The sequence below is a fragment of the Pleurodeles waltl genome, chromosome 9 (genome assembly GCF_031143425.1).
Source record: "Pleurodeles waltl isolate 20211129_DDA chromosome 9, aPleWal1.hap1.20221129, whole genome shotgun sequence".
Lineage (NCBI taxonomy): Eukaryota > Metazoa > Chordata > Amphibia > Caudata > Salamandridae > Pleurodeles > Pleurodeles waltl.
In genome coordinates this window covers 968,992,355-969,016,892 of record NC_090448.1, presented here as the reverse complement: position 1 = coordinate 969,016,892, position 24,538 = coordinate 968,992,355, and the positions used below count along the sequence as shown (strand labels likewise).

The 24,538-nt window shown below is 41.8% G+C and overlaps 1 protein-coding gene across 28 annotated transcripts in view; it reads left to right on the top strand.

The window, feature by feature from the left end:
* Positions 1 to 24,538, top strand: part of NRXN3 (neurexin 3) — a 1,990,994-nt gene that overhangs the window by 1,058,858 nt on the left and 907,598 nt on the right. For all 28 annotated transcript variants that reach the window (XR_011198826.1, XR_011198824.1, XR_011198825.1 and 25 more), the window contains 4 exons: positions 1,118 to 1,237; positions 2,932 to 3,313; positions 7,779 to 7,969; positions 9,049 to 9,222. Coding sequence is in view for 22 of the 28 variants with exons in the window: in XM_069208383.1 (XP_069064484.1) it covers positions 1,118 to 1,237; positions 2,932 to 3,313; positions 7,779 to 7,969; positions 9,049 to 9,222 (867 nt within the window). In the remaining 6 variants the exon portion in view is untranslated. The remainder of the gene's footprint in view (positions 1 to 1,117; positions 1,238 to 2,931; positions 3,314 to 7,778; positions 7,970 to 9,048; positions 9,223 to 24,538) is intronic.

The window sequence follows — 24,538 nt, the reverse complement described above, 5'->3', positions numbered from 1 at the left end:
TCAGAAATCTTTCTGAAAGTTAGTACCTTTTCCCAGAAAGCCCCGGCGCAGTCCGTGCCCTACTGCTAGGCAATGCATTCCCTCAAACAGCAAGCGGGGTGCAATTCAAAGCGTCAGCAAGAGGCGTCAGAGCAACACACAGCACTTGTACAGGTGCAGGTTAGACTCCTGAGATCACTTTCTGCCCTCAAGCTGGATATATATGTAAGTAAAGGCAACAGGAAGACAGGGCACATAGTTTGTCACAAGGCAAGGCTTCCATAACCCACATAAAGCCATTGCTTCTTTCTCACAACGTGCTGATACTCTAGAAAGATGTTTCACTGTTTGAGATAATGCACTTTAGTTTAACTCACAGAATGACAGCAATAACTCACACTTAAATTTGTGTCAATACATAAAATCCACATTTTTTTTTTTTTTACTTGGTGTAAGGGTAAACATGAAGCTTTCTTGTGGGAATAAAAAAAGACGGGAAGCGGTGTCCTTATAGGGCTTTACATTGAAACACACAAATCCCTGATATAGAGGGAAACACTGACATTTCTGTCACCCAGGCAAGAACGTTATTTAAAAATTATTTTGTTATCCACTAGACGGTTACCACAGTCTCGTTTTCTCACGTGACTACAGCTAATACCCGCAGAAGAGACCTTTGAGGCCCTTCAAAGATCAGCATCCGTTCGTGAAGCCCATTACTTTATTCGCCTTGACCCAATAAAAGTTGCCCCTTGGGTCATAGAGTCTGTTTCTTCCCGGCGAAATACCGCATCAGTGGTTTTGTTTCTTGTACTGACCATATGATATATGAGGCAGCCATTGTTATCCAGCTTGAAGGCGGAAGTGGTCTCTTCCACTAGTAAATATGGAAAATTCCCTACCCACTGGTGGCTCTGGGAGACTTGCAGGGCTGGGAAAGAGCAATCTATGACTCTGCTTTACACTTAGCTGACTCTCCACCTCCCACCTCACATGTGGTCCACAAAGCCACTCCTCTAGGTACACTCTCCCTTAGCACAGGGCGAGCAGTGAGGCCTAAAAGGCTGGGTCCAGAGACAGTAGTGTTCTGTATGGTCACCTTGGCCACCACTAACTCTTGGATTAACGTTGTTCCCAGGCAAGGGACCCGAGATACTGTACGCTGGGCAAAAGCTGAGTGACAACGAGTGGCACACTGTTCGTGTGGTGAGACGCGGCAAGAGCCTTAAGTTGACTGTGGATGATGACGTGGCAGAAGGTGAGTTTCTTATCAACTCCACACTTGGTTGGCGCAATGTCAGATTTGTTTCCTCTTCCTTTGAATGTCTTCTTTGGTCACTATTAATCCCCGACTTCTTGGTACCTTCCCTTCTCTCTTACTTTTCTTGATTGCCCCCTTTTCGAAACACCATCATTTTCTGTTGGATCCTCTTCTTCTGATGCTGTCACTGGACACGGAACTTCCCAGTCAGCTCTTACTGTGAAGGAGTCATAAAATCGCACAGTCACGTTGTATTGCGAGGGACTGAGAACCAACACAACCTCTTACTCATACCTCATACTGTGTTAAGAACCACAATTTTACTTGACAGACATCAAAATAGTCTGTCAGCGCTGTTCACCAAGTTGTGCAGCTCTGTCAGTCATTTAAAAGTTATTTTAAAGCCTGGCTTCCAAAAGAACTACACAGTCTGTCCCAGCGGAGAGGGCGAAAAAAGGAACAGAATCGACAGCGAGGCATTCAGAAAACATGCTTACAGACCGGCACCATAATACAGAAGAGACGCCAAGGCAGACAGAGTGGAGCAGTGGGGTGGATTGAGCGGGAATAGCAGTATTTCCTTCCTGTTGACGAGTTTGACTGATAATCCCCCCTTTCTCCCATAATGTGTCGGTGGGTCATTCCTTGTGGTTAATGCGCCGCAGCAGCACTTCTATGTTTGATGCCATTCTAGATCACCAGTTTTCTTTTGTCAGGTATACGTGTAATGAGCACACGATAAACCAAAATATTGCTAGTGTTTAAGAGCCCCCCCGCGTGTTAAGTACATGCTATGGAACATACAATGATTAGTTATGTACAAATATTGGTTAGATTTGTTAAGCATGAATAAAACATGTCTTCCTAAACATTGCCATTTAACTTGTTTCTCTCACTGCCTCATAGCGCCTCTGCTTCAGTTTATGGTTAAAAAAATTGCAACGTGTAATTCATTACCTTTCCACAAGATGGGAGCATTTACTCACTGCAAAATTCACTGTTCATGAAAATTCCAACTATAGAAAGATTCGCCTATGGAAGGCTCTGTCACACGAGTTTATCATTTACCACGGCTGAGAGACAAATTGGCTGTGTAATAGTTCATTGATAGCGTATTCGTGCAAAGAAATATCGTTTTATCTGTAATTTTACCGATAAAATAACGAATAACAAATAACGAATTTCATGGAACCTTTTCTTACTTGAAGTACGACCATTAAATCACATTCAAATTATATATCAAGGTTTAGAAACGTAACAAAATATTAATTATAGTATCTTTATATCACTTACTTTTAAAGATGCAAACTAAAGATACTCCTGAAATAAAACTCTTGATGCAAAGGTACTCCGGTGTACTTTTGGCGATATAAAGACTCGCAAGGTGATAACCTGCGAAGGAATGACTGGCATTCAAAGTAAGCTGTCCTGACAGGTGAAGAGACAAACACTTCAATCTAAACCATTTTGCAGCATTGCAGCCTTACCTTATGCTACCCATTAATATCCATGATCGCTTTTCTTTAGTTGGAATAGACCTTTTACGCTACATCCCTTCCAGTGACAGGTCTTTGATAATGAATCATTTGCGCTCATGTTTTAGCTTCATTAAATTTGTAATTTGTGTGGAGATAGGCATGAAAGTTTTGAATGAAGGCCACATCTGTTAATGGATTTCTTTGTCTCTGAAGGCACGATGGTGGGAGACCATACCCGCTTAGAGTTCCACAACATCGAGACAGGGGTGATCACTGAGAAGCGCTACATGTCCGTCATCCCTTCCAGCTTCATCGGCCACCTCCAGAGCCTGATGTTCAACGGCCTGCTCTACATCGACCTGTGCAAGAATGGTGACATTGACTACTACGAGCTTACAGCACGCTTTGGCATGAGATCCATCATCGCTGACCCTGTGACCTTCAAGACCAAGGCCAGCTACCTGACCCTGGCCACCTTGCAGGCCTACACCTCCATGCACCTCTTCTTCCAGTTCAAGACCATCTCTGCAGATGGCTTCATTCTCTTCAACAGCGGCGATGGGAATGACTTCATTGCTGTGGAGCTTGTCAAAGGGTAAGGGCTTTTTGTTCAATCATGTGAATCCTCCAGGAACTCTGGAAACAATAAAATCCGTACAAATGCACTATTTGCCGCAGAATCCAGAGAAGAGTGATTGGGTCTAGCCCTGAACCTTTTTCTACAGAGGAATAATTTCTTTAGCAAACAGATGTTATTGCACTGACTTTCCTTACCCTCCTACAGATGCATGGGTGAGAGGTGGGCTAGGAGGGGAAGAAGTGGCAAGTCATCACTGATCTTATTCATTGTGTAAATTTAATTTGTTTTTAGGAAGCATTTTAAGCATGAGTGATGTTAGGGGTTCATTTAACGACGTTGTGATCTGTATGGATCTCTCTTTATTTTATTCGCCAACATTTCTAGCACCTAACCAAAGGGATTAATCTGGCAGGATCTCACAGCATGTACATAATCCTACAACAGCCTTAGTGGTCTTTCGGAACCATTAACGTGTTGGAGAATCTCAGCTTGTTCTGATAGATTACCCTAGTTGGAGGTCATGTGCAGGGCTAGTAAGACAATCACATTTTTAGATGAGTAAGGGAGTGAGAGGCAACAGTATCCGCACGCAATGTGAAAGTGAAAAGTGAAGATTAAAGCAGTGGGTGACAGAACATGTCTCTCTACATCCAAGCTGGACATCGTCTGCCTCCTTGATTCAGTGTAACCTGAAGGGCAAACTCTGTGGGGTCACCAAGTCGTCTTTGTTTTGTTAATTATCTCATTGTGCTAATAGAGGTTCTGATCCACACCTCAATTGTTCTGTTTATCATGTCAGGTGAGCTAGAAGAGTAAGGGAAACAGGAGAAGATAGTTGATTGCTATGCCACTGCTGGCTGGAGAGGCTCAACACCTCAACGACCACAATTAAATAATTAGCATAAAAGTGAAGCAGTCTAAGGGTCCTCGCTGAGTTTGCTCCCCAGATTAGGTTTCTCAAAGAGATGCTTGCTAAGTGCAGCATGATTTCACATAGGTATGTTTTGTCACTGTGTTTGATCTACACTTTCAGTTGGTCCATTCTGCACAGAAAAGCACATTTTTAACTCTTATGAGTACACATACCACATACATGCGATTATAGTGTCAGTTTGTTTTAAGATGTGATAAGTGCATTTATTGACCTCCATATACTAAAACTAATTGAATAATATTAATTGATAAATGAACAGAATGCACTGATCTGTGATGTTAAAAGATAGACTGATGTAATGCTACAGTCCCTGAACTGCATAAAATGCATAATATGCAATCCTGGACTCAGGTCTCACCTTCTTCATTTGACCAAATTGTATAATCCATGTCCTATTGCTTTACAGCACTATGTATCATCATTTTTCTTGACTATCCCGGGGGTATTCATGAATGGCTCATATTAAAAAAAAATACTTTCAATAAATTTCACTCTATATAGTGATACATGTAAGTATATGCCAAATTGAGACACTTAGAAATGATGAATAATACATTATTTAAAAATAATTAAAGTCCTTATCAGATATATTTGTCATGGCACCCGTTTCTGATTCAAGTCCTTTGGTTCGTCGGGTCGTACTTTGGCTGTTGGCGCCAAGCCAGGCCCCAGGCTTGGGTTTCCACAGGCTCTTCTAGTTTCCACCTCTCCCATCTCCTCAACAAATGCAGAGACTTGCATGCCCTTGGCTTGACAACGCTGACTAGGATTGTGTTCCGCTTCTAAGCTCACTTCTTTTAGTTATGTATTTATTTGTAACTAGTGTTTAATACAACCAGCAGTTGCTTCAAAGCACTTTTCATAGTTGCATTACACAGTGTAATTTAGAAGATATCGTTTTTTTTTCTTTGTAGTTGTTGTGGGATCAGTTCCAACTTAGAAAGCCTTTTAAAATGTTGATTTGGATTTATTTCTCAACCTTTGATGGCTTCAATTGAAAGCGGAGGTCGAGCGAGAAGCAATTCAGTAGGAAAGTTGTTCTAGTATGAATCGTTTTGCATATCTCTGTCATTTTTAATTGGGGGTTTGACCAGGGCGTGTATTTCGGAAATGTGTGGTCAATGGTTGTGTAGTGCTCAAAGGTTTATGACAGTGTGAGCTATTTCATTTCATTAGTCAAAATGAGGCAGTCAAAGATCTGATCTGATTATTTTTATCTCCACACATTGCTAGCGGGTGAAAAGGGGGTAGGGGGCATTTGCAATCGGTGCTGTTCTTCTTTGGCCATTATTTTAATCTGCAATAAGAACGAAAGTAAAACGTTGAGGAATTCTCCCCAGTTATTCAGGTCTACTTCACTGCCAAGGCCGATAGTTGGAGAGGGAAAGCATGATCTTTGGTTCTCCCATATTAAAGTGCTACCACTTGCACATCAATTTCTAGAAATAGAAAAAACAGATCAGAACCACATCAGAAATTTCGCTTTGAACGAGTTTGAATGACGGCATACCAAGCCAGAGTATTACATTGTCTTTTACCTTCGCAAGGAAGAATTCTGCTAGTGTCTTTACAGCTGCAATTCCACAGTATAACCACTAGAGGGTGGTGATCGTACACTGTTTATGCAATTACATATTGAAAATAAGGTGTAAGCTAAAGTTTGTTTACACCTTCTATAAAATGTGGATTTGGATTTATTATTGAAAAGCTATTTGCATTTGTTTTTCCTTTAATCAAGTGTATTTATTCAAGGGGAATCCTAAAAAGAAGTCGCATTACATTTTATGAGACTTGGAAAATGGCTGGCGTTTCCCAACTGATTTTAATATATGTTTCATGGATCATATAATGTTAGCGTAACATTCTAAGATGCTGTAGCCACAGGGCCATAGTCCATTCGACACGCCCATCGGGTTGGCTTCCTGGACCGTGCTCTGAGGGGGCAATGGTGCTCTGTAGAATATCCGATAACGGGCAGCGTCTTCCTAAAACGTATTCCATTTGGGACAGAAAGAGTAGTAGGGCTCATATTCAGCCTCGGAATATCTGATAAGAGAAAAAAAAAGATTGATTCATAGTGCGCTTAAGCACTAACTAGTAGGACTGCTGCTTCTCAGGGCAGCATTAGAGGCTTGTTGGGTCCTAGCTTTGCATTAGCAGCAGAATTCCGGGCCCAGATTTACTCAAAAGTGGTGCGGCGCAGCGACACAATTTGCAGCGCCACGCCACTTTCGAAACGCAGTGATGCTCCGTATTTTATGAAAATACGGTGCACCCCTGTGTTTCCCCCTGCGCCGGTGCTAGTGCAAAGGTGTGTGCGTTGGGGGGATTGCTTGTTTATGTGCATGAAGGTGTGCCTTCCTGCACAGAAACAAACATTGATGGCGTTTTGCTCTTTCTATGTGTGCTGCAGAATGCAGCACACACAGAAAAAGCAAAAGCGAGGAGGAATAAAAGTATTCCCCATCTTTCACCATGCAAACGCCACCCCTGGAGTGGTATTAGTTTTAGGCCTGCCACAGATTTACAATTTCTCATAAATGTGGGGCAACGTCAAAAGCAATGGGTGTTGCGGCGAAACGCCCACAGCAGCACCCACTGCACGTCCCTCTGCCACAGAAAACTGCGTCGGAGGAGCCCATATTTACAAGGAGGCGTTAAGCAACGTCTCCTTGTAAATATGGTGCAGTGAATAGCGCCACAGGAGTGTCGCTAAAAGTCATGCACTGGTGGCGCAAGGGAGTTGTAAATCTGGCCCCTTGTGTCAGGCTTGAAGAGCATTTCTTGAGCCGTGCTTGGAGCCGGTTTTGTAATCTTATTGAAATCTGCATTATATCACCGAGGTGCACTGTCAGAGCCACGTTATAACCTTAGTGATCAAACAGGTGAGGGTGATGCTGATCCTGCGTGAGGTGCTTTGCAAAGATGTGCTTGAGACGTCAGATTTAAGGGAACCAATGCTTCCAACAGATGACTGACGTTCATTCATAAAGGTGCCAGTGGGTCATACCAAAGCTGGAAGGACTGGCGATGGCTATGTTTGATTCGGGCCCAGAAAATGATCAGGACAGATTTAAACAAGTCTTTAGGTGTGTGCATTACCGACCTGTGTCTGGGTACTGAGAGGGCAGAGCTGATTCAGCTCAAGGCTGAGGTGCTTTGATAGAACTCTCCTAACACTGGCATTAGAATTTATGGGTGCTCAGGTCAACAAGAGTAGGATGCATTGAAAGAACTATCTCAAGCAAGGAGACCCATTGGCAGCGCTGCATGTGAGTCCAAAAACCAACATTGCTTAGATGCTCCAGGTGATGATTTCTAGGAGGTGTGCCAAGTGTTGAAGTGTATTGGTAGCTCTGAAGTTCATGGTCTCAATGGGGTGCGACTGGTCTTTTTCCCAATAAGGACATATACTGTTCTGCTGGAAGAAGTGATGCAGTGAAGTGCATTTGAAGACAGGGATCTTTGACTAATGGGGTTTTAATGGTGGTTTTGCAGATCATCGACGCAGCTGATCTAATCCCATCATGCACTTGTATTTTGCAGTTACATTCATTATGTGTTCGATCTTGGCAACGGGCCCAATGTGATCAAGGGGAATAGCGAAAGGGCCTTGAATGATAACCAGTGGCACAACGTAGTCATCACCCGGGACAACAGCAACACCCATTCACTCAAGGTGGACACCAAGATGGTCACCCAGGTCATCAACGGTGCGAAGAACCTCGACCTGAAAGGTAAATGTCTAGAAGCAGCCAACAAGGCGAAAACTCTTGGGTGACGTACTGACACAAAAGCAGACAGAGGGCCCACGTGTTACTACCTCAGGCATCTTATGATGCAACATGTGCATTTTGCCAGGAGGCTAGTGTACTCAGAACTTGACGCTGTTATAATGCAATATGCTCACATAGACAGAGTGCTAATACATCAGTAAGATTGTCAAGCATGTATTTATGTGTTGAGAAGGTAACGTAGACATGGCCCAGTGCAGCACAGGCCTAAAGAGAAAAGAATACTGGTAGATCAGTCCAAAATGGAATTTATAATGTACAGCGATCATCCCATATGGGGCCTCTTGGCACTATATAATTTTTATAAGGTAGAATCTCTTCATGAAGATGGTTTGATTAAAAAAAATCCAAGTTTTTAATCCATTTTCAAAGGAGGAAGGAGTTTATCGCTCAGAGTGTGGCCCAGTATTCTAAAATGTTGTCTGTGAACACAGGAACATGGACTTGGAACCAAAATATTCTTCCTCAGGTGCCCTATAGTGTGAAATGTCCATATAAAGCGGTGATGTATGTGGTGTCAATTGATGATCAAGTGGCTGTGGCGGGTTTTGTCATAACACACCTTGGTAAGACTGCAATTGTACTTGAGTACATTGATTGAGCCATGGACAACATACATGTGATGTATGACAGGACATCAAGCATAAAATATTTACTACAAAAATGGTGTAGCAGGAATATTGACTACCAAAATATTGTAAAGAAAATTACAGAGGCAAGAACAGACTTATTGATCTTATCACCACATCTAGGTACATATGTGGTGAAGGAATATAAATGTGAAGTTAAGCAGAGTTAATCGATACTTACTTATATATAATTGGCTTTGCAAACTTTTGGCAGCGCTTGTACTGGGTAAGATGTTTTGTCCCACAACACTTGAAACTTGAGGTAATATAACATGTTGATAGCATAGTAATTTTGATTGCCAGATAATTGAAGCTTAGAATTACAGCTAAACAATGCATGTAAATGAAGCATGAGACCTTCTTGTAATGTCGCATCTGTTTCTGTGAACACAGGAGACCTCTTCATCGCTGGTCTGGCACAAGGCATGTACAGCAGCCTTCCCAAGTTAGTAGCATCTCGGGATGGATTTCAGGGGTGTCTGGCTTCGGTGGACCTAAACGGACGTCTTCCAGACCTCATCAGCGATGCTCTTCACCGCAGCGGTCAGATCGAGCGTGGATGTGAAGGTATAACTCTCTATAGGAGCAGCACGCTGTCAGGCAGGCTGCCCTCTCAACTCATCCTCATCTCCAACCATACCCCGGTCACCCCATCCCCTGCGCCCAGGTTTTTTCCATCCCTGGAACCTTCCTTGGAACCTTCCCTGGAACCTTCCTTGGGAACATCGTTGGGAGCTTCTCTGGGCCTGGCACTCATTGCGACTTCCATCACAGTCATCAGCATGTCACCGCCTGGTCTCTGATTTGCAACAACACAGCGCCTGATTGTTTGGGTTATGGGATGATGCATTTGTGGTATGCATCATGGCCGTGATTGGTTGGGGATCTGTGAGGATACCTTTGTGGTGCTCATCAGGGCCATGATTGGTTTGGGGTCTGTGCAGAAGCCTTTGTGGCATGCATCAGGGCCATGATTGGTTGGGGGTCTGTGAAGAAATCTTTGTGGCACTCATCAGAATCATGATTGTTTGGGGGTCTGTGAAGAAGATTTGTCGTGCCATTGGCAACATAAATGGTTTGGAGTCTGTGAAGAAGCCTTTGTGATATGCATCAGGACCGCTGTAGTCATAGCAGTGCTCACCAGGTAGTTACATGAGAGTGTTAGAGAGGCAGTGAGTACATTGTGGCCATCCCCTCAGAGGACCAACGTTTTGGATTTTAAATGCCACAATTAGATGATCAGACCTAAGCCTCTACCTCTACTTTTATTTTTGCTTGTTTCAGGAACCTTTACTGTTTGCAGCCATATGAGAACATTGTCCAACAGTTTTGGCTTGAAAAGAGAGGGCAAATACATCCCGACAGAGCACTTAAAAAGTTATTGCTGTGAATAGTTGCATTGTTTAAAAAAAAAAAAAAAAAGCTGACAAACAAATAAATGTAAACAAAGAAATCTATTTTTTCTCTAATTCCTGTAGTTTGTCTATTCTCTGGGCTGCTCTTAGGCCAAGGGATTTGAATACTGCAGAACTCCCCCATATTGTTGTCCAGATTCAGAGAAGTAAGGGTTCTTAATGTGGTCTGCCTGCTCGATTGTGAGTTTGACAAATCCTATAGCCGCCATTGTGGTCATCCACTGATAACACCACCAGGGCTTACCAGCAACTGCTTGATGTTAAAAGCAGGACCTTCACAGTTATGTACCTGATACGCCTCTTGCATGGTTACAGTAATGGTTTTGTTAACATGTGTTAATAGGAGCAGAACACAAAGCTCTCCAACCAAAACCTGTGCCACCATGATTTTATTTTTCAGTTCCGTTCATTTGCATCCATGCTTGTGAAATGATCAATGATGTAACTGCTTCACGGCAGTCGGTGTAAAGTTTGATGGAACTGAGTAGGACTAAAAATGTATTTGTTGTTTTCAAATTTAAATTTACAATCGTTGGTCAGGTTAAAGGACTAGATGCATCCTGGAAAGGTAGTGCATGTGACAGGATAGAAAGTGGTTGCTGTAAAGATCCAAATATACATTGGATGGGAAGCTGTGATGAATTCGAGATTGATTCACATTTTCTGGCAAATGATTCATGCTGTAAGGTAGAATTAGTTGGCTCATCAAATCAGTCACATCAGATTCTTAAATGTACGCATACCTTTATCCAAGGTAGAAGACGAATGACTTATGGGTAAGTTGGAGCAGTAGTCAGCATACAGGAGCAAATGGAAGACTTTTGGAATTAGTATAGATTCAGACACATTTTTTGGTAAACATGACAAGTGGTTTGGTCTTCCTCTTTTGCACCATCCTTCCCAAATTACCAGCGATATGAAAAATTACTAAACTGCCTTCTCCTGCTCCCTGCCTTCCTGGCTTGGTACAAATGGGTGCTATATAGAGAGATCCTTCAAAAAACAAAATTCCCAGAATAGATTGGGTGTCTAGGATTGAGTTACATCAAAAGATAACAAGGAAAAGGAGGTCAGTATATGGGCTTTTAATTAACTTGATAATTTGGTCAGTGGTTCCATTGAGGATAAACACCAAAACTCTACCATTGTGAAAAGAGAGCCCTTAGGTGTGAGAACATGTATAACCTGCTGTCATTCGTTCTTGGGCTCACAAGGGCCCTCAACCAATCAAAGAAAAGCATGATGCATCACACAATGTTCTGCTCACCAGCAAAGGGCAACATGCCTCTGGTCACAGATCCAGCACTCATACACTGTGCTAGGTGGTTCTGGGTGTGGGGGTCGCATGTGAAGTTCTGGACTGTACTACTTTGGAGAATTCAGAGACTTGAGAATGATGAACATTTTACTTTAATCGCCAAAGGAAAAAGTTCTCAATTATAGAGGCTGTTTTAATGTCTAACTGTCAAATATTGTTAACTGAATGGATTTTCAGCACAAACTATCAACATGTTTTTGAATGTGTGTTACCGGATTCCCAAATCTCACCACTATTTATAGGCATTAGGTTGACGGGGGGCCCCCGAAGGGTGCCCCCCCAATTGCACAAGTCAAAGGGGGTTTTATTACGCCTCTGCATAAGACATGGATAGGTGAGACAATCGAGGTGCTTAGACACAGCGCATGGAAACAAGCCCCACATTTTGGAACTGCTTAGAGAGTAGGCAGAAGCTGCTGAGAAGAGTTTCAATGTTACCAAAAACTCTTTAAAAAAGTCATGTAGTTATGATAGACGCTGCCTAAACAGCGGTATTAGGAGATGAAGAGGGGTTTGGGTGCAGAAGTATTGTCCCAGGAGGGGACACAGTTATTCCACGGAGTGCTGTAACTATGTAACTGGCAGGATGATTTGTGAGAACCTGATCTCCTATATAAACAGAGGTCCTTAGATGTAAAAAGGAGCAGGTGATAAAATGACAGCATAGGTAAAACAAGATGTTGATCGACAGTGAAGATCAGCAATGCACAAGACCTGGGTATTGGCAGTAAAGAGGGGCATAGACAATGCAGGTGAGCTTAGGCAAGAAAGATGCACCCCGGCAGTGGAGGTGGGCATAGACAGAGAAGATGAGCATCGGCAGTGGAAATGGGCATTGGCAGTGAACCTAAGAAAAGACAATGAAGATGAGCATAGATAGTAGAGATGGGCATAGGCAGTGAAGATGAGCATCATTTGATGGAGTGACTATAAGCAATGAAAACGTAGATCGGCATAGGCAGTGCAGACGGTCTCCTCAGTGAAGATGAGCACCTGCAGTGTAAAGAACACAGCAACCGAGGTGTATTTATGCAGCAAAGTTCAGACTAGGAAGAGATGATGGGCATAGAAAGTGAAGATGAGCAGAGGGAGTGAAGATGGAGAAAATGAGCATCATGAGTGGAGATCAGCATAGTCAGTAGAGATAACCATTATTTATTGACAGCAACTGTAACCATAGACGGTGAAGATGGGGATTGTCAGTGAAGATAACCATAGGTATTTAAATGGGATTAGAAAGTAAGATGGCATATGCAGGAAAGGTCAGAATAGGAAGTGAAGATGGTCATAAAGGTGAGGATGGTCATTGTCAATGAAGAAAAGCACAGGCAGCCTGAATGAGATCTGCAACTGAAGATGGGCAGGTGCAGGAAAGGAATAGGAGTGGGGATTGGAATAGGAAGGGAGGTTGAAAATAAGCAGTAGCAATGAGAATAAGTATTTATGATGAGAATACAGGAGAGAGGGCAGTGACAGCACTCTCAGCACTGACACGTGGGCAGAAGTGATGACAACACACTCATTGCAACATACATTTAAGCAGTAAAAACTTTATAGCGAACCAATTCGTCCAGTTTCTTGTGCTGCTGTGTTATCTTGGGTTTTCTACTGTTGTATAGAAATGAACAGTGTCAATATATGTGGTGCTATTTACACAGAGGTGACTGGAATTTACTTTTAGCCTTTTATACCAAACATTGATGTACATTGATGCATTTAAATGCCTGTATTATATTACTATCAGTGACAGCTGTTGGAACTGCTTATTGGAGAATAATAATTATTTTATTAGTAAACCTGGGTCGTGGTGTTCTTTAGCTGGCAGGACAAGCAGAGTACCAGCGTAGTGTGAATTACTTATGTGCAATGAAGCATATTATTAAATAGGGATGCCGTGACTATGCGTCATCTAGAGGCATCCCTTCCAAGACGGTCCAGGTTCTGTGGAGACAGTCATCATCTGGGCTGAGCACTAAAAACTTTAAAAATATCCAACATAGAACATGACAAAGCCTAATTGAAAATAGTGACCATGTACCTTGCAGATTAAAGGATTCCATGGGGATAGAGGTAGAGGAACATGTACCGATAAGCTGAATATTCTTATTTCCAGATGAATGTACCCCTTTCTTTAGCTGTCACCCTAAATGTTCACAGACTGCATTAGGAATGGGGCTGACATGTTAATAAGCCACCACCAGTGAGGAGTGGGAATTGAATTTGCCATACATTTACTCAGAGGTGATCTGCACCTAAAGCATGCTCCATCATATTAATAGATCTTCTTTCTCAGCCCCACTGACTGTATTGCCCATACCCGTCCTCTTTTCAGCTAACATTCACTTGATATCATACACGGGTAATATGTTACCTATGGCTACTATAGTTTGTCCATAGATGTCATTACTGAGAAATCCCATACTTGCTTGTGAACGTGGAGAACTTGAAAATTTATCCCAACTTTCTTTTCTCTTCCTTCGCATGGTGCCTGCTTTTCTTTTTCTAATTAAGAGGTGTCTGTCATCTAAACTCCACCTATCAACACTAATCCTGATTTACTCCATATTTGCACTCCATTAAAATTCACACACTAAGTGATCGATACAAACAAATGTGAACTAATTTCCCTGTGATCAGAAAATGGCACCTACATGTGTCTTAAGTCGTCTTCTGATGCTAGTAAAGAAGACAAATTTCCACTCACATGCTGACTCCATTACAATGCAGCAATCTACGACCCTGGGTCACCTAAAACCTTGGGTGAGTTGTCCATATCTTCCTAGACCTATAGGACAAGAAAAGTTGGAGATCACAATACTTCCACTGCACAGAGGCCTCATCCCTCCCCCAGTACAGCAAATTTAGGGCCGGATTTGAGGAAAAGTGGTGCAGGGCAGTGCTGCGCCAAAATTGGCAGTGCTGTGCTGTGTCACTTTAGAAACTCAGGGATGCGCGGTATTTAAGGGTATATGGCGCACCCCTGCATTTCTCCCTGCGCTGGCGCTAAATTTAGCTGCCAGTGCCAACGCAGGTATTCTTGCACCATCGTGCAAGGATGTCTGCATTGAGGGGTGTGATTGTTTATGTGCGGGAAAGTGTCCCTTCCTGCACATAAACAATCACTGATGGCTCTTTGGCACTTCTGTATGTGCTGCACAGTGCTGCACACACAGAAGTGCCAAAGCGTCATTTTCAAATGATTGTTTATGTGCAGGAAGAGAAACTTTCCCACACATAAACAGTAATTTCTAGCATTTTGCTTTTTCTTTGCGTGCGGCAGAATGCAGCACGCATAGAAAAAGCAAAAAACGAGGATGAATAAAAGTATTCCTCCTCATTGCGCACTGGCGCTGCCCCAGGTTTATGAAATTTCATAAATCTGAGGCAGAGTCAAAATGCAAACCCATTGCACGCCCCTTCCACGCACAGTGCTGCTTGGGAAGGGGCCGTATTTACAAGGTGGCATTAAGCCACAAAAAGTGGCTTAACGCCACCTTATAAATACGGCGCTGTGCTTAGCGCCACAGGAGCATCACAAAAAAGTGACGTTCCTGTGGTGCTAGGGGCCTATAAATACGGCCCTTAGAGTTTCTTTTCATCAAACTGACTTCTGAACGGCAGCGAGTTCAGTCCAATCATGAGTTAATGTGGTATAATTAGAAGACCTCTCTGCAGGAAACAGTAAAATAACCCAAAATCCAATCATGAGTTAATGTGGCATAATTAGAAGACCTCTCTGCAGGAAACAATAAAATAACCCAATATCTAGTCATAAATAACACATGTGAAAAACAGATAATAATGGAATTGGCCAAGTATTGGAGAAGGGTGTTCCAAAAAGCAAACTAACAATGTTGCTGGTGTACTCGCGATTCAGAGCCTTGAAAAACACCATGAAAATGTCCAACAGATAAAGTGGTATCAGGTTGGACAGAGAGTAAAAGGAAATGCACCCAGGGTGGGTTAGCTTGCCTACTGCTCCAGAGTAAGGTCAACAGCCTCTTGTACCAGTAAAGAGCAAGGGCCCTGAGTGAGCTATCCAGTCCTACAGGATGAAGTCTTGCCACTGCTTTTATATCGTCTTCCTATACCTGAAAAACGCTTTTCCCCTTTGTGGACTGTTCTGGCTACGCATGATTTGTTCAGATTGTTCCTATGTTTCAAGGGATCTGTGATGCTGAATCCATTCAAGACATTGCATCCTGCAGACCCTTGGATGTCTCCATACACATCGAAATGCTGTTGCTAGACCTATGGTCTTTGACATGTTGAGACTTGACCTGTGCATCTCCATTGTTTTCGATTTGACACTGAGATCAATTCAGATACAACTGGGTTAAAGGGATAGGCAATTAGGCTAGCTCACCAGTGATACACACAACATTTAAATTCTTGCGGCTGTCTTAGACTTAGAGATGGCTGGCAGTGTTTCAATATCAGTATTATTGTTATTATTATTATTATTTAGGATTTGTAGAGCACACAACTACTCAAAGAGTGCCCTGGTGCTAAGCAGACTAGAGATTCGACCCAGGCAAGGCTAACCTACTGATAGGCAGCTTGAAACAGCTAAGCTTTAAGATTCCATCTGAAGGCGGCTTAGTCCTCCATGTCGCGGAGGTCCAAATTAAGGGCGTTTTAGGCTCTGGCTGCAAATAATGTAAAAGAGGAACCACCCCATATTTTCTTCTTGAATTGAGGCACCACAGCCAGCACAGCACCCGAAGAGTAGAAGGATCTTGCCTGGTGCAGAGGGGTCAACCTCTTGGACAGATAAGCTGGACCAACCCAATGAAGACTCTATGGGCCAGAGTGAGACATTTCAACTTGATCCACTCTTTTATGGGCAGCCAATTCAGTTCGTTCAGTTGATAACTGATATGGGTCTCTCTGGGGACACTTAGGAGTGAGCCTCTCTGGGGACATTTAAGAGTAGCACTACACCACAACCATTCAAAATAATTTACTAAGGATTGTCATTACATTACTTGAATTAGCTGTGGGGGCAGTGAAGTCAATGAAATAGGTAATATGATCAGAGACACACATCCAGTGCTTAATTTGTGCTTGTTGTTTCTGGTGCTGAGCACTGGAACGTATTTTTGCGGACTGGACCTTGTTCTTCTGCCCAAGCATTTGCTGCGACCAAAAGACAAAGAGAAAAACGAAAAAGCGACACAATGGGAGAAAGCAGAAAGCTGTAAGAGTGAGCTGAAGGGGTAGGGAGTGGCTTTATATGGATTGAAGAGGACCGAGATAGCTTCAGGGTTACGTCGCCTCAGTATTCAATGCTCGCACATTTAATTGCATCAGCCACATGTTTAAGAGTAGGGCTTTTAGCACAGGCACGTTTTTATTTACAAATTAAGCACTGCACACATCCTTTGCTTGTGAGTTGCAAATAAGCAGCCTGTTGAAGCCACACAATAGATTATTTGCGGCGGACATACAGACAGGCAGAGGAGGTGCACACATTCTCTCTCTCTCTATCTCACACACACACACACACACATAGTCACAGTCAATGCAGTGCTTAATATGAGCCGGTGGTTTCCAGAGCTTGTCACCGATACTTAATTGCCAGCACCGACACTCATGACAGTCTGCCACATGGTGGTGCTATTTGTCTAATTTAGAGCCGAGGACAGCAACATTTATTTGTTAATTTATTATACCTTAAAAATGGCTGGTACCTTCCCCTGAAGCCATTCGTACCCATTCTTACAGCTTTGGGGGACCGGAATTATCTGAATTGTCACACTTGTAGCAGTAAGGTGGTTAGTACTTGTGTAGGTCCTGGTATAGGCAGTTCTGGCAGAAGTAATGGGTGGGGCAAGCTGCAGTGGTCTCCTGTTAAAATCCTCGGCCCTTATTTTTCACAAATTAAGCACTGAGTAAATGTGTAGCAATTCTGAATACTGGCAAGATAGTTGCAGTCAGACTCACACAACGTGTTTCCCGCCTGCACCTATGCAGTCCCTTAAATCCAGAAACACAACATGCATAGGAACATGCACACACTGATTCATTGGCCAGCTAGTGGGTGTAGAGGCAGACAGTTGCAGCCAGACATGCAAAAGGTGCTGTACATATAGAAACTGGTGCACACATGCACACTCTCTCTTTCTCTCTCTCTATTTTCTTCTCTCTGTCAATCTTTCTCTCGCTTTCTCCAGCCCTCAACCCCACTCCCTCAAGTTGCTGTACGTATGATCAAACTTTGGGTCCATTTTACTGAAGCATGCCACGGTATCTTTCAATGACCCCTAAAGTCCCTATATATTATCAGGGGCTAGACCTGACCACGTATGTGCAGACCCACTCTTGGCTGTGGAACCTTGAAAGAGGGGACACCGGAAGTACGAACCCACCAGACATCTTGGACAGGGAAGGTGGATGAGACAGAAAGGTTCATTAATGGAAACTTCATGCTAAGTAAACAGAAACCCAGTCCTCCTTTCTGTCTGTCCTTCACAAATATACTAGATTTTCTGCATTTGAGCTCTTTATTTCATTCCTAGAGCAGTCATACTATGCTCGAAGGGGAGCAGGCCCCTTGTTCTATGTAGATTCATCACCCCAGCAAGTATCCTTGTTGCAGATTTCATTGCATGGCAGCCGCAGTGACGACTGCCGTGCAAGCGCACTAACATTTGCACAAGCCATTGGTTGTCAATAATTTGTGTCTTCATTCACATTTTGTGTTCTAAATCGCCCACTCAGTGTCGTACTCTCGCCTCATGCCCAACTGGGTGCCTCTGACACTTGTAGAATAAAGAACACACGTTAAAGCCAAATGAATTCTGTTTGTCATTTGATTTGGGGAGCTGTGTGTATGGGGAAGAGGTGTCTGTGGGGAGGGCAGTTGTGGCGCACCCCCAATATTTAAGAGGTGATGCTTTTGTACAGGTGAGGGCTCAAATGGCAATCATTGCTGAAACTTTTTCATAACAAAGTTCCCTGTGATATGGGGTCCTGCTTTCAGGAAAATCATAATTCAGCCATTAGTGGGCATGAAATCCCTGGATACACCAGAGGAACATAATTGGTTTAGCTTATGGAGAAATATGGAAGTTTCTTACCCGTTGGTGAGCCCGAGTCATGTTTAAGAGTGGGACACGTTTAGAGGTGAGGCTTGTCTGACATCTCAATCACTCCGCCCCAGTCCTAGCTCTAAACCCTGAAATGTGTGGATATGTTCCCATGTTAAGATAAGCTGTTCAGCCCCTGATAATTAAAGTAGAACACACTGTGTCATTAAAAATTATTCATTTTATCGAAAAGTCTGCAATATTTTTGTTTGGAGAACTGCGCCCGAACTTAACTGCTGAGAATCGACTTAGCCTTCGAGCAATGACATAAGGACAAGCCCCCAAATCCATCTGATTTTCAGTGACCATTTAATTGGGCTTTACACTGGATCTAAATATGCTACAAATATGAGACATGAGATGACATGCTGCCCATTTCTTCTGAAGCACACCACCTCCACGGCTGCAACTTCTTGCTGGCTTGCCCTTACCACAGGGCTTTTGCAGCTTCAAGTATTCTGTCGCTAAACTAGCACCCGTGCTGTCAGAGCTTCTGCCAAGCCACTGGCTATTTCTTTGAGTCATAACTTCATTTTTGAGACAAAAAACTATATTTTCAATTGAATTTTTTTTTTTAAGTAAAATGTTTTAGAATGCATCAGGAAAGCTATACAAGGTTCAAAAGCATTTTGCTGTTATGTCATTAATTTATTCGTAAATCTATACAGAGGGAAGGACACAAATAGTGGTATGTAATTTGTTCAGAGCAGATCAGATGTCAGTGTGAAGCTGGTCCCCCCAATAAAAAATCACTGTCAGTCGCAGAGCATTAGATGGTTGCAGAATCTCAACAATGGTGTCCTGCTCAAATCAGAGTCATTTTAATTCCAGAGATTGGGTGATTTTAGAGATCCTATATGGGTTGGAGAGTATTGAAGTATTGAACAGCTTGGAGTCCACCCATAGGTACTTCCATGGGTTAATTTTGCTCAGTCCAGCTAAATTAAACAAGGATAGTTGGTTGAACTAAAATGTGATCAAGTGTTCTAGTATTGTGTTTATTGTACTAAAAAATGAAGCTCTTCCCATTCCCCACTGCACACTTCAGTACAATATCTGGGAAAATCCCCAGTGTATGCTTTCAAGAGGTGTCAAATGCAACTCAGAGAAGAGTCAATGCTCTTCCTTTTCTCTCATGAAGGAAATATCTGCTGCTTCCCTCTACCACCCTATACCCCTAACTATTACCAGGTCAAGAGCAAACCAGGGTGAGATGAAATATAGAACATGTGCGAGGACAACCAAGTTTCTTCATAGAAAAAGTCTTGCAAGTTAGGAAATGCCATCTGCATAAACATATGTCAAGTAGTCCTCAATAGTTATAATATGAGGTATAACATGAAGAACGTACCCAAAAGAAAATGAAGGGATGTTACTTTAAGATGTAGTGCGAACTGACCTGGAAACTTAAAAAATTGATAAAGTAACCCCCAGCAAGTGGAAGGTGTCAGAATTCATCTGGCTTCGGTCAACTGTGTTAAACAGCAAGGGCAAAAAATGACAGTGCCCCAACATCTGGCAAAAACGTGACCCAGATTACGAAGGAATAGAATAAAATTGCTAGAACTTTAAGGATGATGGCTGTAAGGACACTGTCCCAATAGCCACTGCAAAACAAGGAGAAGGGAAGGTGGTTGATACAAAATTAGGTCCAAAAGAGCAAGGTGGTAGGCTGGAGAGGTCTGGAGAAGTCAAAAGGAGATTGCAGGACAAAGCCACGAGTGTCTGCAAACTTTCTGTAAAGGTGCCATGGTATAATGAAAGTAGACCAGAGTTGTGGGTGTAATGCCAACAGCGATGCATCAGTGCAAGAAAACAAGATTTGGGTCAACAGCATAGCTGTGGTACCATAGGACAGGATGACAACATAACCAAATGTAGTGCAGTATCCAATAGACAGCTAACAGTAATCAGGTAAACACCTATCACCAAAGCGTGCAGGAGGGTAACATTAGGCCCCAGTGTGGTGCCACATTAGAAGGTACAACCTCTGCAGGGATTTGAGTAAAGATCAGAAGCAGCAGAGGACACACCAAAGTCCCATGGCACAGCAGATACCTCCCAAAAGTGTTACATGCCTTTTTAAGATGGTCCACAGCACCATTCTCCAAGTGGTTTAGATTTACAGATGCATGTGTAATGTCTGAAAGCAACAGAATTATTGGGACAAATTATCTCTTATATTCTTACATGTAAAGATGTATCCAGAGAAATTGAGGCTGTTTTCCTAGAACCACTGTAGGAATTATGTGGTCAATTTTTCTATAATTGTTCTAATCTCCTTAACGTTTGCCAGCAGATTGTCTATGGTATGTTTCGTCCCTCACTCACTCACTCCCTAAACTATTGGAAAGTGATTGACTAACCAATCAGCAGCGTTTTATCTTCTGTGCTGTAGCTTGTGAATCACAACAATTTTAATGGCTTTACGAGTAAATTATTGTGGAAAAGAGGACACTGTTGTAGAAAAAAAGGCTAAAAGTCTCTTTGCTAAAATACAACTAAAATTTGATATGTAATTTAAAAAAAATAATTTTACTGGGTGGCATATTCAGCATTAGAAATAGTTTGTAATTGATGCTTAAATACCATTGGAGAACATCGAGGTTACCCACTCATGGAGACCCTAGATATTTTAATACTGGGCATTACAGATGATTGAAAGCAGTGTGTACACAGATGGAAATCAATGCCATAATTATTGCAGCCACAAATCTGCTATTAAGTAGACATTGGAAGAATTTGATACTAATCTTGACCAATAGATGGATGTTGCTGCCAAATATGCTTACTTTCTACATTAGTGAATGAAAAACACCTACATCTGATGGTGGAAAGACCTAAAAAGCTCCCTTCTGTTGGTCCAGTTGGGCTAGATCATCTCATCATTGTTGGCCAGACAAGGATAAGGCTATGCTGTCTTCTGAAGGTCAGTAAAGGTGATGATGGCCCCATATTTGGTCCTTCATTAAAAGAATCTGGACTGGTAGGTGGGCAGTTCACCCAGTTGTGTTTTACTGTCCTCCAGTCATTATTCTGAAGATAATGGTCTGTGGTCTGCTCTGACTGCCATTATCACTTCTTGAATGCTACTGATTTATTTTTGTGTGTTTTGTTTCTGAAAATATGTGTGTACATGATCTCTACCCATTGTTGTATTCAATGATGGGAGATATCTGAATGGGACACACACACAGACACACAAACATTCACACACAGACAATTTAGTCAATGGATTGGCAACTATTAATTGACTAAATTGCCTATATATGATACATAACTGACGACAATACACTATGTTCTTTTTACTTATTTTATCAATATACATTATGTGATGAAGCATAAAAGTCTCAATGCAGTAGTCTAAAATGTCGTTAGTTGGGTCTAGTGACATATTTTTTGTAATTCAGCTTCTATCATTATTAACCATCAGTAGGCATATTAAATGAACTCTGCATAAAAATGTAAAATAAACTTTCATTTGATTTCCTCAGATCTACAGTAGTGCCTAATATATTACCAGTAATATTAAACACAAATTGGAAGTGGTCTATAAATGTCACCAGAACCCAGGGATGTAAATATAAGGCCATAGTGTATGATAGCTTATTATGTATCTTTTATGTGACATGATTTTTGTGTGTTTTTCACAAAGAACTCAAACTTTGACTCCCTAATCCAACTCTTTAGACAAAGTACAACTTTATGTTTTATATTTTGTGTTTTGCGCCCTGGCTCATTGCCTACTGGTAGAGCTGCAAAGGTGGAAAGGTGCGGGCTGGGGTTTTATTAACACCAGAATGTTGAGATTTCAAATCAAGTGTGAGGATTTTGCTCTTTCTTCGTGGCCAAAGAACGTTTGCAGATCCAAGAATTTACATAGGAAAATTAGTTTTAGTCCCTCATATGACATTTTAAGACCTGAAAAAAATGTTGAAACGTTTGGCGCCCAAGCAGTTATCTTTCACTGCCTGCTGTCTCTTTAAATTTTAAATTCCAGCTGTTGAGGCACAAACGTTAATTATAAAGATGCCAGTGTATTTATTTTTCATGTCTCAGGCTCGAGCTCTCCTTTCACTGCTTGTGCCCTGACTGTGACATTTCTGTTCTCACCTACCTCTTGACTTCATTGTTTTGTTTCGTGGTTAATTTGCTCCAACATTTAAAATGTAAAATTGTTTTATAACATTCCTAAAAAAAAAATAATGACTTTAAAAATGTAGGCATTGTATTATACTTGTTTATTTATTTGCTGCTTATCATAGCACAGTAGACCTATCTGCAATGGGTTACAAGAGAAAGAATGCCTCTAATATAAAAATAAAAAAACGCAAATATAAAGTCATAAAATAAAAGCTGTAAAATGAGTGAGCACTCAGTATATTGTGTTTATATATAACGGAAACACATTTTAACTGACTGTGAAACAATTAAAACCTTGTCAAAAATAATGTGGTTTTACCAGACGTAAGAGTTTAGACTTTCTTGAATTAAAAATAGTTGACACTGGTACAGGTCTCTCATAATGAATTATAGCATTGAAACAATAGGCAAATTATTTTAATGAGTCATAGGAAAAACATTTCTGATGTCTGAAGGATACGCACTCCAGACCCGGGAAGCACTCCGGAAGAAAGATTGTTTTAAAAGGAGTGAGTCTGAACTCCACACTTATCACTAATCCCCTGAGAAGGCGTATACTGCATTAGATGTATTGGAGAGCTAAAATGAAGAGCATTGTGAGTAATTTAGGCTGGCTTAAAGATGCTTCTGGTCTACATGTGGAGGCAATTCATTACAGTGAGGATTTGAAAGATGTGGCCAAACTTTCTAGTGTTGATGGCCAGCCTAGCTGATGAGTGAATTGGGCTAGGTGTAGCTCGCTAATTCCTACAAGTAGTGAGTTTTTCCATAATCTTGATAACCTCAGAGCTTCAATTACTTGATTAAAGTTGTTTCCTAGAATCAGTGGTTTACTACCTCCTAAGAACCTGTGCTAATGCTCTCCCTATTAATTAAAGGTGTTGATATGTGCTCACAGTTTCAGATTTGTCACCAGGAGAAGGTTTAGTGATTTGATGCATCAAATGTTTATGGGTGTCAGATCATCTCAAAGATGCCTTCAGCTGGGTTTGAACAGACAGTGCTATTTGGAGGAGAGATCATGAGCCATTTGTTTTAAGTATGTTAGGTACAAAGTAGTGTATCGCTACTGAGGACTGGGTGTCAGCTGGAACATGAGTTGTGTATTCAATGCCTTGGTAGAGAACATTTTCAGATAGTCCTGGGTGTCATCATTGTAAAAGTGTTCCAGAGCTGTGTTGCACTCTAACTGAGAAATGCTCCCTTCACCCCATTGTTTCCTTAAAAGGACTGCGTAAAGGAGAGTGGTTTACTGTGTTAGACGGGTCCAGGACGGTGAGGAGGCAGTCGTCACATGTTTAAAAAATTTGAAGAACAAGTCTACTATCTTTAGAATTGGTGTTACTTTGTTGCATTTTGATCTAAAGCCAGATTCAAACTTGTCGAAGAGGTCACTATCAGCTGTGAACATTTTGAGCTGACCTTGATCACAGCTTCCCAGGGCTTCTGTAAGAAAGGGAAGGTTGGAAATGGTATGAAAATTGTTAGGATCATCCAAGGCTGTCACTGGATTTTGAATGTGTTAACTAGAAGGTTGTGACGACAAAGCACAGCCCTCTGAATAATGTTGATGGAATGATGGGCTCTAGTAAAGAAGGGCATTAATTTTAGCAATTGTGTTGACCATTTCTGATAAGGTCACTGCTCTGAAAGATGGCCATGTGACCTTGGTCAGTACTGTCACAGCCATCATGAACACCTTTGGGGAGTATTAGGAAGAGTTTAATCTGTTCACCTTTTATTGAAAGTAGGGAGATAACTTTGATGTTCTCATTGATGTATTGCTCCTCATCTAAATGTTCTTTGGAACAATGTTTTTCCACATTTAATCAAACTTTCACAATATTTTTAAAAGAAATTATACATTTTCAAACGTACCTCATTATCAAGGAATATTAGGAATGGTGCCTGGGCTG